The following is a 13,051-nucleotide window of genomic DNA, read 5'->3' as shown; positions in this document are numbered from 1 at the left end:
TGATTGACCAACTCCGTAGCGCCACCAGGTGACTGAAACTAAACAGTGGCGATTAACGTGCAATGAATAACCGATGCTATACACTACAGTTAATTTTCAAGTCCTAATAAAATGTATTAATACATTACGTAAAACATTTAACACGCAGTTTTTAAAGATAGAAATCATATCAGTTTGTTTTATTTCATTTTTAATTCACACATGAATGATTAACATTATACGTACACTCTTTTTGTATGTTTTGTATGTCATTTGTGTATTCTGTACAATGCATACATCCTTTAAAAGACAGTTTTAAACATAATTTTATTTGATAGTGTTTCAAGTTAAACAGGATGATTATGATTTAGATTTAAATAAAACAATGAGATTTAAATATTACAAATGTCATTTAGTAATGTCAATTAGGCTGTCCAGTCTGCAGTACAGTTTTATATTTAATCATACATAGAAAACAGTGCCCATAAAATTTGATGTTTTATGAGCTATTTTTAGTTTATAAAGCAACTTAATATTTGTATTAGTCATGTTTAACATATCAGTGAATATACAGGTGGATTTTTTTTTTGGACATTTAAGTAATGTATTGAATAAGTACAAAGTAAGGCTGTTTTCACAACATAATTTCATAATACAAAAAAGACAACACCATTAGTAGTACAAGTTAGTTTATCAATCTATCTTGAAAAAACATACAGCTCATATTTAAGATACTACATAAAGTAAATTTTCAGTATTCCGTAGAGCCATATCTCAGTTTGAACTCTCATACAAACTTTGTATTATTCAACAGAAGAAAACTGCATAAAAGGCACTTGTTAACACATGGGTGTCATGTAAAACATACTGTATGGTTCTTAATTGTTTTCCTTATTGCATTATCACTGCAAATTTATGAAATTATGGATCACTGTTTTGTCTTCTTGTAATTCCCAAGTGAACTGCAGATATAGCAGATGACAAATAGTGATAATACATTATGTGTAATATGACTGTAATATGACTACATATTACACCTCATATGTGTAATATGACTACATTCAATAGCGTTAAATTACATCTGTTCTTGAAAAAAGCTAAAAAGATACTCACTCCTGAACCCAACACTGCTACAAATGTAATTTTAAATAACTTACTAATGTTGTGTAAAAAAGCTAACAATTTATTAAATTTAAGAGAGGCAATTATGACATGCAAAACCATTGTTTGTGTTAGTAATATTCAAAACAAAAAAACAAGCCAAAATCAAAAGTAGCCCTAAGAATACATCTTAACTGATGTGGTGGGTTAGATTAACTTTTAAAGATTAATATATGGCAGTGAAAATATACTGACACGTCAATGACACAATCCTAAAATGTGTCTAAATAAAAGCCATCTTGTTCAAGTGAATTGTATGCATACAAATTTTCAATATCACACAGCCTTTAGGAAAACACAACTGTCTGCAATTGCAATCTCAGAATTTGACCTTGTTCTTTAATAGTCATGTGGCACGAAACAAAACCTTTACTGTAACCCTACAGTTGCATGTCAGAGTTTGGTAGCATCTACCCACAGAGAATAAAAAGAATAAAGTCTCAGGAACTACATTCATTATTCATTTTAAGGAACAAATTAAGAATACAACTTGAATCCTCTGTGTATGTGGCTCTGTCTTAAAAATTAAATTATTTATTAAATTAAATTAACAATCCCGCACTCTTGGCAAAGAAAACAAGTAAATTATCTATGCAAAATCAGTAGAGTACACCATTTGCAAAGAGTATGTAAATGTTGAGGTTTAACACGCAATAAATAACAGAAAAATGAACTATCATAGGTGACAAGGCCAAACATGAACAGTTTAAAATACTCTGTTAAGCCTTGACAGCTGGACATTATACAGCACATACTGTTAGCTTTTCAGATGCCCTGCGTATGGTGTTTTCTTAAAATAGTTTGATGAAACCATTGACAACTTAATGCTAATGTTGACATCAGAAATGGATCAATTAACTCCCTTGCAAGCTTTCAAACACACTAAAAACACAAATAAACAAAATTAGTAACATATACAGTCAAACCAAAAATTATTCAGACATTTTTGACATATTTTTACTAGTGGGTGCAGGACACTATAGTTCATTTATGTAAGTGAGGATAGCAAAATAAAGTAAACTGTGACATATTATACCCAAAAATTCTTCATACAGTGGACTACCAGTAAAATTGATAAAAATTCGGAACCAAAAATTATTCAGACCCTTTGACCTGACCATGTTTTGCTTAAGTGTTATCTGACATAATTAAGATTAATTTTTTCTGACACTCTTTAACTCTGAGATCTTGTCATATTAGATTACCATTTTTTTTAAACTATAGTGAATAATAATAATGAATGAAATGTTCAAGGTGTCTGAATACATTTTGGTTTGACTGTATCACCCATTCAGCATTAAAAAGACTGCACAAAAACATTCGGTCTCAATCTATTTAACATCTTTTTGTGATCGATTTGCAAGTCAGGGATCTATAGGCCTCATTATTGTTTATGAAAACAAATGCAATAAAAACATTTAAGTTTACTTTAGAATTTAAGGCATAATAAAATGCATAGACTTTTTTTCAGGCTGTTTCTGGTTTGTAAATGATGTGTGAAATGAAAGACTATGTCTGGTCACGAGGAACTACATATGCAGGCAATCTTCAACATCCGTGTATAACCTATTCATTTAAAAAAAAAGGTTTTAGTCACTAATAGCATAAAAATTGTATGTTGTATAAATTCACTAAATCAAAAAAAAAAAAAAAAAAAGTTGTATCTCTTAAATTAATATTTATCAGGCATACAAGTGCATGCATGCAAATGTATTCGGGATATAATAAAAGAATGACCTAAAATAACCTATACTTTATGCGCACATTGGATTTGGATTAAAAAATGTCAAAGCACCTAGTTTATGTATCATTCAGTCATCGTTTACTAATATGCTGTTTAATAAATGAAATACTGTATGTCTTTTTATTAGTTTTTGTGTCATTTGGATTGGCACCAATGTCATGCAGATGTTACATTAATTGCATTTAGTTCCTTCACTGACAGCTTTTGATGCACTGTTGAAGCATCTACACATTGATGGCATGTGCATGCTTCTTGCATAAGGGCTTGTCCTTCTTGGAGTAGAAAGGTTGTCCTTCCAGGTTCACATGGCACACCTGAATGTTGAGACAGAAACGTGTCATAATTCCTCAGTGTTTAGTCATTTATAAACCATATGGGTGCTATAACACTGATTTTGAACCTACCGCACAAACAAAGCAGGTATCATGCCATGTGTGGCCAAGAGCTTCAATAAATTTGTCTCCTGCCTCAACTGGAAAGTCACATCCATGGCACTTTGTGCTGAAGAGTGCGATATAATCTGGTGACAGAAACAAGTAGTGAAAAATATTGTAGTCTGGGCTGTAAAATCGAATACACCAAACTTATAAATATACAAATTTGTGTTAGACATAGCCAGTGGCTTTCATACCTTTCTCACAATATGGCTCACCATCCTCCATATGGAAGAGGCTGTTTCCAAAGGGCTTTCCACAAGCCGCACACACAAAGCAAGTGGTGTGCCAGGTCTGCCGCAGTGCATGCATCACTTCCTATTGAGCAGATGTTGAGCGGATTAACTGTCAGTTTCTGTGAAGTGTGTTTACATTAATGTCTGTGCATGTGTGTGCAATGTTAATGGTTTTTGACGTACTCCCATGATCTTGGTGTTGCAGCGGGCACAGGTAGGTGCAAAGAACTCTCCGTAGCAGTTCTCACAGTAAACATTATTCTGCTCCTCCACAAAGCTGACATCAGCCAGAGACGTGTGGCAATAATGGCAGTTGAACTCCTCTGGATGCCAGGAACGACCCAATGCCACCAGGAATGGTCCCCTGAGGAGTCAAAAACACTGTGGCATCAGGGCTCATGAAAAATGTCCTTGGATATTCATGTACATTGTCATTTTTAATTTTTTTAAGTCCTGAACATCTCAAATTAAATACACTACTGTTCAAAAGGTAATATTTTAAACATATTTTTGAAAGAAGTCTCTTTTGCTTACCAAGGCTGCAATTATTTGAATAAAAATACAGTAAAACAGTAATGTCATGAAGTCTTATTACAATTTAACTGAACTGTTTTCTATTTCAATATATTTTAAAAAGTAATTTATTCTTGTGAAGACAAAGCTGAATTTTCAGCATCATTACTCAAGTCTTCAGTGTCACATGATCCTTCAGAAATCATTCTATGCTGATTTGATGCCCAAGAAACATTTCTTATTATCAATGCTGAAAACAGTTGTGCTGCTTCATATTTCTGTGTAAGAGCAGCATTTATTTGAAAAAATGTAAACAGTGTAAAAATTCACTTTTGATTTAATGCATCCTTGCTCAAGTATTAATTTCTTTACAAAAAAGTCTTACTGACCCCAAATGTTTGAACAGTGGTGTATATATTGTGTTTAATAGATTTCTGTGATGAAAAATTATGTTTTAAACTTTTTTTTGGAATAAAACAAAGGGCAAAAAAGTGTCACCACATCTGAGAAAGTAGAAAAACTACTTAAACATTTTAAATATGGAAATGTTAAATAAGGAAATGCTTATTTCTCCTTTGTTTAGATTATCATAATTGTATTCATTTAATAATTAATATTTTTATAATGGATTTTTATAGTTTAAGATTGAACACCTGGGTTTGTGATAAAAGGTATATATGAAAAAAAAAAAAAACATAAATAAATAAAAAACACAAAATAAAATGCATTTAAAAATAAGTAAAATGAAGGAGTGGTAATAACAATCCAGGGCAATGTTAATATGACCTTCATATAACTAAAATAAAAATTAAACTCCATGCCTGAAGCTGAATAAAAACACCTATATATTACAAAGGGTCTTGTGATAAATTTTGCATAAGTGTAATCATACCTGATGATGTTGTTGCAGGATCCACACAGAGGTGTTCTGTTGCTGGCTGCAAACCGCTCTGCCCTTTGAGCAACTCCACGAGCCACAGGTGGGAAGGGAGCGGGGCTGAACGGAGCAGGGGAAGGGTTGAATGCAGGGCTGGGTGCAACAGGAGCAGGAGCAGGGACTGGGTTGGGGATGTAGGCTGGTGGTGGTGGTGCCGCCTGAGGAAGAGGCTGCACTTTGATATGTGTGGTGGTGGTGGGTTTGCTAGGGTCAAATTTCTGGGCAAAGTTCTCATCAGTAACCCAAGGAGGCCTGTTGGAAGACGCTGGAGCTGCGACAGGAGCAGGTGGAGGTGGAGCAGGTTTGTAAACCATTGGAGGAGCTGGTGCTAAAAGATGCCCATGAATTAGTATTGCATCATACAGCAGAGTCATCCAAAGATGGACACACACATACACTGAATTATACATAATCACATATGTGCAATGGCTACCTGGGCCGGCTGGATAGGCTGTGGGCATAATGGTGGCAGTGCTGACCACTTTAGGTGGAGGTGGACCTACAGGGATCTGGATGGAGCTGTGCTGCATGGGTGGTGGCTGCTGCATGGGTGGATGCTGCTGCATGGGTGGATGCTGCTGCATAGGTGGAGGCTGGCCGTAAGGACTACAGAGGGACAAACCAGGAACTCAACATTTCAGTTCAAATGAGAAGTTACTCAGCTTTTCTTAAACAATTTAAAACATTCACATTAAACTTTCATCCAAAGCCACTTGCATTGCATTCCAGACATTTTGCATTCTTTGGCAATCAAACCCAGGACCATGACAATAGCATCATGCTCAACTAGACACATTATATTTAAATGATATAACATTATTGATATTCTGTAAAAAATCATCTACACATTTACAACCCTTAACCTAACCTATTTTCTTTTTAAAGTTACCACAACACATTACCCAGTAAGTTGTCATAAGCTCTTTCTAAGTTTGTCTATTTGTACAGTAGCCTATATATGTATATTAGCTGTTTTAAAAAATCTATAGTCACCTAAAAATATCTACAAATGGAAAAAGAGTATTATAGCTTTCAGCAACTTAATTTGCCTATAGCCTTAAGTGAGTCTGGATGCACATTCAGTTCTTGAAGACTTTACTTCTAATATTACCCAAGGATGTCTGACCACATAATCCATGACACACACATTTGCGAGTGTCTTACCTTATTATGTTACATCCCTTCATTACAATTTTAATGCAAAAGTTAGTGTTATTTTAACAGAGGAGCGACTAGAAAGAGCGATAGAGACCAAAAACAGTGTTAGAAGAGAGAGCCTCCATTGTTTAGAGCAAAATTACCAGGTTACACAAGTCTTTTCCACTCATATACATAAAGATACACATTCAAAAATGGTCATAACATTAAAGGTTAAAGAAAAATATCCCAAACACAAGTATTATCCTTTGAGTCAGTTGGGTAAAAAAAAAAAAAAAAAACAGTAAGGGAGAAAAGATGTGTTATTGCACATGTGACAGGCCACACTGACACTGAGAGGGAGAAAGAACGCTTGCTGATTGAATGCAGAGCTGGTCCACAGCAGTACCTGGAGATGGAGGTTTTGTACTGAGAAGTGTAACCCATAGAGGTCTGCAAGTTGAAGCTATAGTGTAACAAAGACAAAAATGGTGGACAGTCAAACTTATCATGCCTAGATTAAACCTGAGAGAGGCCATATGCACTCATATCTGTACGACTGCCAAAGTGTTTCAAATATTGCGTTTTTGTGTCTATATGAAAAAATATAAACAGGATTAGATACTTTGGTTTTCCAAATCAAATGCATATGGAAATTAAATGAATATGCAATAACCCTTTAAAGAACTACTCAGATGTTTATTCTGTTCTTGTTTTGTCTGAATAAAACAGTAGTACACTGAGTACAGTATAAAGTATGAGTGGATATGGCAACAAATAGACCATGAACAAATCATCTAGATGCAGACACACACACACACACAAAAATGAAGGTGCATTTAAAGCAAAGACCCAACAACTACTATATTTCAGTAACTAAAATAACTAAAATTTTACATTTAAAATATATATTTCAGGACTGATTCTGACAGAGAGGACCTAAATAATAACAGTTTTAATGTCACCTCCCATAGTAGGAGACAAATAAAAGATAGTCATCGAAATCTCAACTAACAATAAATATGACAAGGGTTTCTAACAAGTATATCTTGAAAATATGAAGTTCACTCCAGTCTGCATGCAATAAACGTAATAGCCTGCTTGGTCAGTGTTAGCAATGGAGAGAAATAATAAATATTTAATACTAATATTTAATATTAAATATAAGAAATCAATTGTGCTGAAAGGGGTTCTACTGTATAAAATTAAATTGAAGAGGGTACACTGTGAAATTGGAGATCTGAGACTTGAGGCTCACATTACAGCATCTAGTGCTGTAGTACAAATGCAGTACTCTTTAAAAGAAAAAAACATGCCAGGAAAGCCCCAGAGGGAACGTATTTATTAATTTTATCTCTAGTTTCATAAATGCCTGGGTCTTACTGTACAGTAATCTTAAGCTTAAAAAAGTAGTTCAAGGAAGTCTAGGAAAGGTTTTTATTTGGGTCAAGTCCTGTTGTCGAACAATACAGTGATAAAGAGATGCCATTCATAAAAGCAGAAGCTCAAAACAAATAGCCAACATGGCAATGTAAACATGGACTAAATCAAATGTGCGTTTCTAGCTTCCTTATGGGGAAGAGTATTAGTAGTAATAAGCAGTAGCAAAGGAAGCAGCTGCAACAAGAAATTGAGTTAAGACAAAGAAGATCATTATAGAGGATTAAAGTTATTGATTTTAACATTAATAGGACTGGAGGATGGCTTTGCTTTGAGTCTCCAGGTTCAATGGATTTTGTCCAACAATCTTTCAAATGTTAGGCTAAAATCTAAAAGCAATAATATCTATCACATGTCTCCACTAATAGAAGTTAATTAACATTGGAATATCTCGCTAATGCTGTATGTGCTACACACAGTCAAACAGATGACCTGCAAGTAATCACATTCAAAACATGAATAAATAACCCCAGAAATCTAGAAAAAAGCAAAACAACTTAACATAAACATAAATATACATACACTACAAATGTTTGAGGTCGGTATAGGATTTTTAAATGTTTTTGAAAAATCAAGGCTGCATTTATTTGATCGAAAACACAGAAGAAAAAAAAAAACAGCTAATACCCAGAAATATTATTACAATTTTTTCAAGAAAAACCTTTTCTATTTTAAATTTTAAAACACACTTTATTCATGTGATGGCAAAGCTGGATTTTCAGCAGCCATTACTCCAGTCAGTGTCACATGATCCTTCAGAAATATGTCTATCAAGAAACATTTCTTGTTATCAATGTTGAAAACATTTTTGTGGAGACAGTGGTACTTTTTTTCAGGATACTTTGATTAATAGAATTTGAAATAGAAATCTGTTTAACATTTTAAAAGTCTTTACTGTCACTTTTGGACAATTTAATGCATTCTTGCTGAATAAAAGTATTTCTTTCTTTCTTTTCTTCTAAAAAAACCCCCAAAAAAACAAAAATCATACTGACCCCAAACTTTTGAATGGTATGCATTACACGTATACATACCGATGGGAATACAATAAACTAAGTAACAATAAAGCAAGAAAAAAATGCAACGCATGCAACTTTACCTGCTTACAGTGGTTTGCTCAGGAATCTGCTCCGCATCAGGCTCAGGTGCCTGATTGACTATCTGTGGCTCCGAAAGGAGCTCATTGGGCGAAGCAGCGATAATAGGTGCACATACAGATGCAATGCTGGTGGAAACTGGAGCATGCTCAGCAGGAGTACTAGATACAAGGTTAGGTTGCAGTGATGTCAGAAACTGATGTCAGGCTGAAGCCATAAATACAGACAGCAGCCATGGCTCAGGCTGTGTATGTATATATGCCTTGATTTGAAAGTCAAATTTTTTTATAAGCAGCTGCTTCATTCTCATGCATAAAACATGTCTGATCACAATGCAAGGATGTCCATCAGGGGGAAGGAAATGTTAATTGCTTTCTTCTCATTAGACTACTCTTATCTATTTTGTCATCGAAGGATGTCTCGGCAGCAGAGACAACTGTAAGTGCTATTCTAGGATGAATTAAAAGAATCCAGACATTAGGACTACAATCAATTACGTGCTTGATCAGGGGCAATGAACTGCAGATGGCAGGACCTCACCATTTTAAAGTGACGCAGAGTAAAGAGGTTATGTAAACCCTCTTAGTCTGTCCATAAAACACAATTCAGTGGTTAGAGAGCAGTAGATTAGTGATAAATGATACTCCCCTGTGATCCAAGCAAAGAAAAGTGCATTATTCACAAATAGACATTTATTTAATCATTTGGCATCCCCTATACATAATCAAACACAATTAAATGAAGAAAATATATTGGTGTTGGAGCCGCCCAGGCAGGAAAGAGAAGATAAGAGACAGGCACCTAGTAGCAGCAGGCCTGGTGGTGGACCGATGACTGACCCCCTTCACACACTCCGCAACCATCCTTTCTGACCATCTCTCTCTTACTGACTCAGTTTATAGTAAAACTGCCCACAGGGAGGGGTGAGGGAAAAGATGAAATAAAGAGAGCATTTAAAGCTGAAGTGTGTTTAAATTTAATTTATTTTAAATAATATCTACCTATAAGTAAACCATTCCTGATGATTGACACTACATTTACTTGAGTATTCCGACCAGACAAAGCAGCAAAACTGGATAAACCAACACAATCTCATAAGAAAACATAACTATTTTTTTGAAGTGGTGATTTTGTTTGAACTCATGCGATGTGATTCATACGAAAATGTACAATTTTAAATAAAAACTAAAGTCTAAAGATAAAGAAGTCTAAAGATTCACCCCTAAACCTAACAAGTTTAGAAGCATAAGCAGATCATACGAAAATGTATGAATTAGCCATGTAAAATAGTTATGAAATGCTATGAGAGTGTGTTAGCTTAACCAGCGGTGAACAGCAGGACTGATCTGGAAAGCCATTTCACAAGTTCGCCTGCCCATTCAGTCTGAATGGTTAATGGTAAAACAAACTTGGCTTGCTGTCCTCGAAGGAGGCTCAAACCCGAGGATCGGCTCGAGCTCTGAGTTAAACCCCCTTATAACAGTACTGCATAGAGGGAGAATAAGAGAAATAGAGGAGGAGAAGGGAAGGAGGAGGGATGCTGGAAGAATTGTCGCTGGGATGACGCAGTGACTGCTGCTTATATACGCTCGTAATGATGATTGACAGGACTGAATGTTTAAGCTCCTCCTGAACCTACGTTTGGAACTACATTTAAAAGCAATTGTTATGTTTACAATTCTAATCTGTGAATTTAATGGCTCAGAAATTACACACTTCTGCTTTAATGTCATTCTGTGGATTATACTGAGTTATGGTGATGGAACAGAGAGAAAGGTCTGTAAATGCTGGTTGCAGACATTTATGAAGCCTTCATGAAGATTTAAACACTTTCTGTGGTGAACTTGTGTGCGTATTGAGTCCCTTTCTGTTATTTTGAAGGTACAATTTGAGAAGCATGTATGTGTGTGAATTGGAGGGGCTTTGAGGAAGGTGTGTTGTGGCAGAAAGCAAACACAGATTAGCAATTATAGCAAGCTGTGAGAGACTGGAATAAGAGAAATGATTTGAAAAAATGTGAACAAAAATGTATAACTTTAAAAACTGTTTACATTACTCTTTAGTCGCTCTTTTCCTCTCTCTCTCTCTCTTCTCTCTCTCTCTCACACACACAGACACACACACACACACACACACACACACACACACACAAACAAACATTATATAGGGCATAATGTCCTAACAATGTATTTCTCAACTGGCTATGCTGTCAAACTGTGACACTTTTAGTTATATTAGCAAAATCTTGAATCTCAGCACAGATTCAGAGAACAATGAAATACAGATCACAGAAGCAGACAATGCCTTCAGAATGAAGGGTTGTAATTGAAACATGTACTATTCTATTTGCAAACATGTAACTTGCTAATTCGTGGAACAGGACCAGAGAGCAAAGAGAGTCAAGACAGGCAGAGGGTAATTCAGACAAGATACTGCAGTGCCACCTGCTGGCATTATACGCTTGACACATAGGGAAAGTGTGTTTTCACCCTAGGAGCAGGTTAGTGCAACACAGTCTCATGAGAAGCAGCCTAACATGTAGACTATCACTGTTCCTCTCTTCACATTCACACATGCAAATAAGCATGAACAAAACTGCCATAGTAGAGGGTTGCGAAGATAAACTGAATGATTACTGAATGAAATATGACGTTCATGCAATAATAACATCCACACATTGGAGGAACTGTAATGCTTTGAATGTTGGATAGGTTCGATTTTTCCAACCCATGCAGTATTAAGTATTTGTTTCCAATTATATAACTGTTTTGAGGAAAATATTAAGTTCTATTAACACAAAATACAGAAAAGAGACATCGAGTTATTGAAAAGACTTATCTTGGGTTTTTGAAAGCTTTAAATAAATGCCCATTTAGCTGCATTTATCTACTTACAATCATTCGGACAGGAAACAACCATTATGAGGTTAATAACACCAAACCAATCCTTCAATATATAAGAGGATCCAGGGGAGGCTTTCTGACAAGATTATAGAATATCTCTAAATGAGTTAATACTAATGAAGTAAAGCACACTGAATAACTGCAACACACAACATAAAAAGATACAGACTAGTACAGCAAAACAGCAACAAACATACAATTCAAGATTCATACAGAGCTGCTTGGACCATATATGGCACTACAGACAAGATTAGCATGACAGAAAAGAGAAATTTGTCATAAAACACCAAAATCATTGTTTCATGACAAATTGGAAATAATGGTGGCACTCTGCTGACTTGACATTTCAAAACATTTCATTTAAAGCTGCAGTTCGTAAGTTTTGCCTCTTTGTCGTCATCTCTGTTTGAAACCTGCAATTGCAGTTGTTTGCGGAATTATCATCTTTACGTGGTTTGTGCGTCGACGCGGCTCCTCAGCGTGGATTAATCTAATGTTTGCTGTCAGTCACCGCACCGGTGTGGATACTGTACTTCAGAATCACAGATTGTAGTCTTGAAGTATGACCAAAGTAAGAATTTTCACTGGAAATTGTTATCTGAACAAGTAAGTAACATGTCTGCCACTTTTGTTCTGACCAACTGAGGAAAAAAAAAGCATTACAATAAATCGTGCTGCCAATGGTGATTAAATCTAACGATCGCTTAGCTCGGATCATGTCAAAGCGTGCAAATGATCATTATTGTTATACTTTGTTCTCAAATTGGTAATGTTAACAACATCAGCATTGCGTGACTACGTGTATTTAGTGTGTATTAGCATTACATGTAGATTTCGATTTCTGTACAGTCTAATCTCTAACGTTAATTTGTCATACCATAAAATCCGCCATCCAAATGATAAGTTTAATTATTGCAGCTGCTGTGAGAAAAGGCTATAAATGATCCACCTCACATGCGATATAGCCTACTAGCTGGGACTTGTTCTTTATATAAACAGACGTGACGTAATGACGCAAAAACGGCTGCATGCTCAAATTTCCAGTGAAAACCAACCAGTACCATCCGAATTATAAAACATTATAACAAGCTTAACGTTGTGAATCGGGCTAAGGTAAGGAGATAGTTTTGAACACTGGCTGGTTATGTACTCACTCAAAAATTGATTTTGGATAATTTTTAACCAAAAAAAGCTTTAAAAACTACAATAATAATGATAATAATAGTCTAAGTCTAAATTATTTAACATATTATTGATAAAATATTTTTATGTGAATGTGAAATATTTCCAATTATCATCAAATAAAGTTCTCACGCTATTCTTCTAGCACAATCATTTTATTAACAAAATATCCCACCACTCACTGTTGCGTCCAGGACGCACTCAAAATCATATAATCTAAAACGCAATTGTCATGTTTTGCCACAGGACAGCAACTGCGAGTCAATTTTTGCAGGAATGTAATAGGAA

The 13,051-nt window shown here is 35.2% G+C and overlaps 1 protein-coding gene across 10 annotated transcripts in view; it reads right to left on the bottom strand.

Annotated features, from left to right (window-relative positions):
- Positions 1 to 287: 287 nt before the first annotated feature.
- Positions 288 to 13,051, bottom strand: part of ldb3a (LIM domain binding 3a) — a 43,913-nt gene continuing 31,149 nt past the window's right edge. For 7 of the 10 annotated variants that reach the window (XM_051916161.1, XM_051916162.1, XM_051916160.1 and 4 more), the window contains 8 exons: positions 8,681 to 8,839; positions 6,551 to 6,607; positions 5,438 to 5,610; positions 4,960 to 5,332; positions 3,738 to 3,918; positions 3,516 to 3,636; positions 3,289 to 3,404; positions 288 to 3,198 (listed from right to left, as the gene is read on the bottom strand). In XM_051916161.1, coding sequence (XP_051772121.1) covers positions 3,109 to 3,198; positions 3,289 to 3,404; positions 3,516 to 3,636; positions 3,738 to 3,918; positions 4,960 to 5,332; positions 5,438 to 5,610; positions 6,551 to 6,607; positions 8,681 to 8,839 — 1,270 coding nt within the window. In that variant the 3' untranslated portion in view covers positions 288 to 3,108. The remainder of the gene's footprint in view (positions 3,199 to 3,288; positions 3,405 to 3,515; positions 3,637 to 3,737; positions 3,919 to 4,959; positions 5,333 to 5,437; positions 5,611 to 6,550; positions 6,608 to 8,680; positions 8,840 to 13,051) is intronic. The other 3 variants (XM_051916164.1, XM_051916168.1, XM_051916169.1) reach the window with 3 other exon arrangements.

The sequence above is a fragment of the Ctenopharyngodon idella genome, chromosome 13 (assembly GCF_019924925.1).
Source record: "Ctenopharyngodon idella isolate HZGC_01 chromosome 13, HZGC01, whole genome shotgun sequence".
Taxonomy (NCBI): domain Eukaryota; kingdom Metazoa; phylum Chordata; class Actinopteri; order Cypriniformes; family Xenocyprididae; genus Ctenopharyngodon; species Ctenopharyngodon idella.
This window is presented reverse-complemented; position numbering and strand designations above follow the sequence as displayed.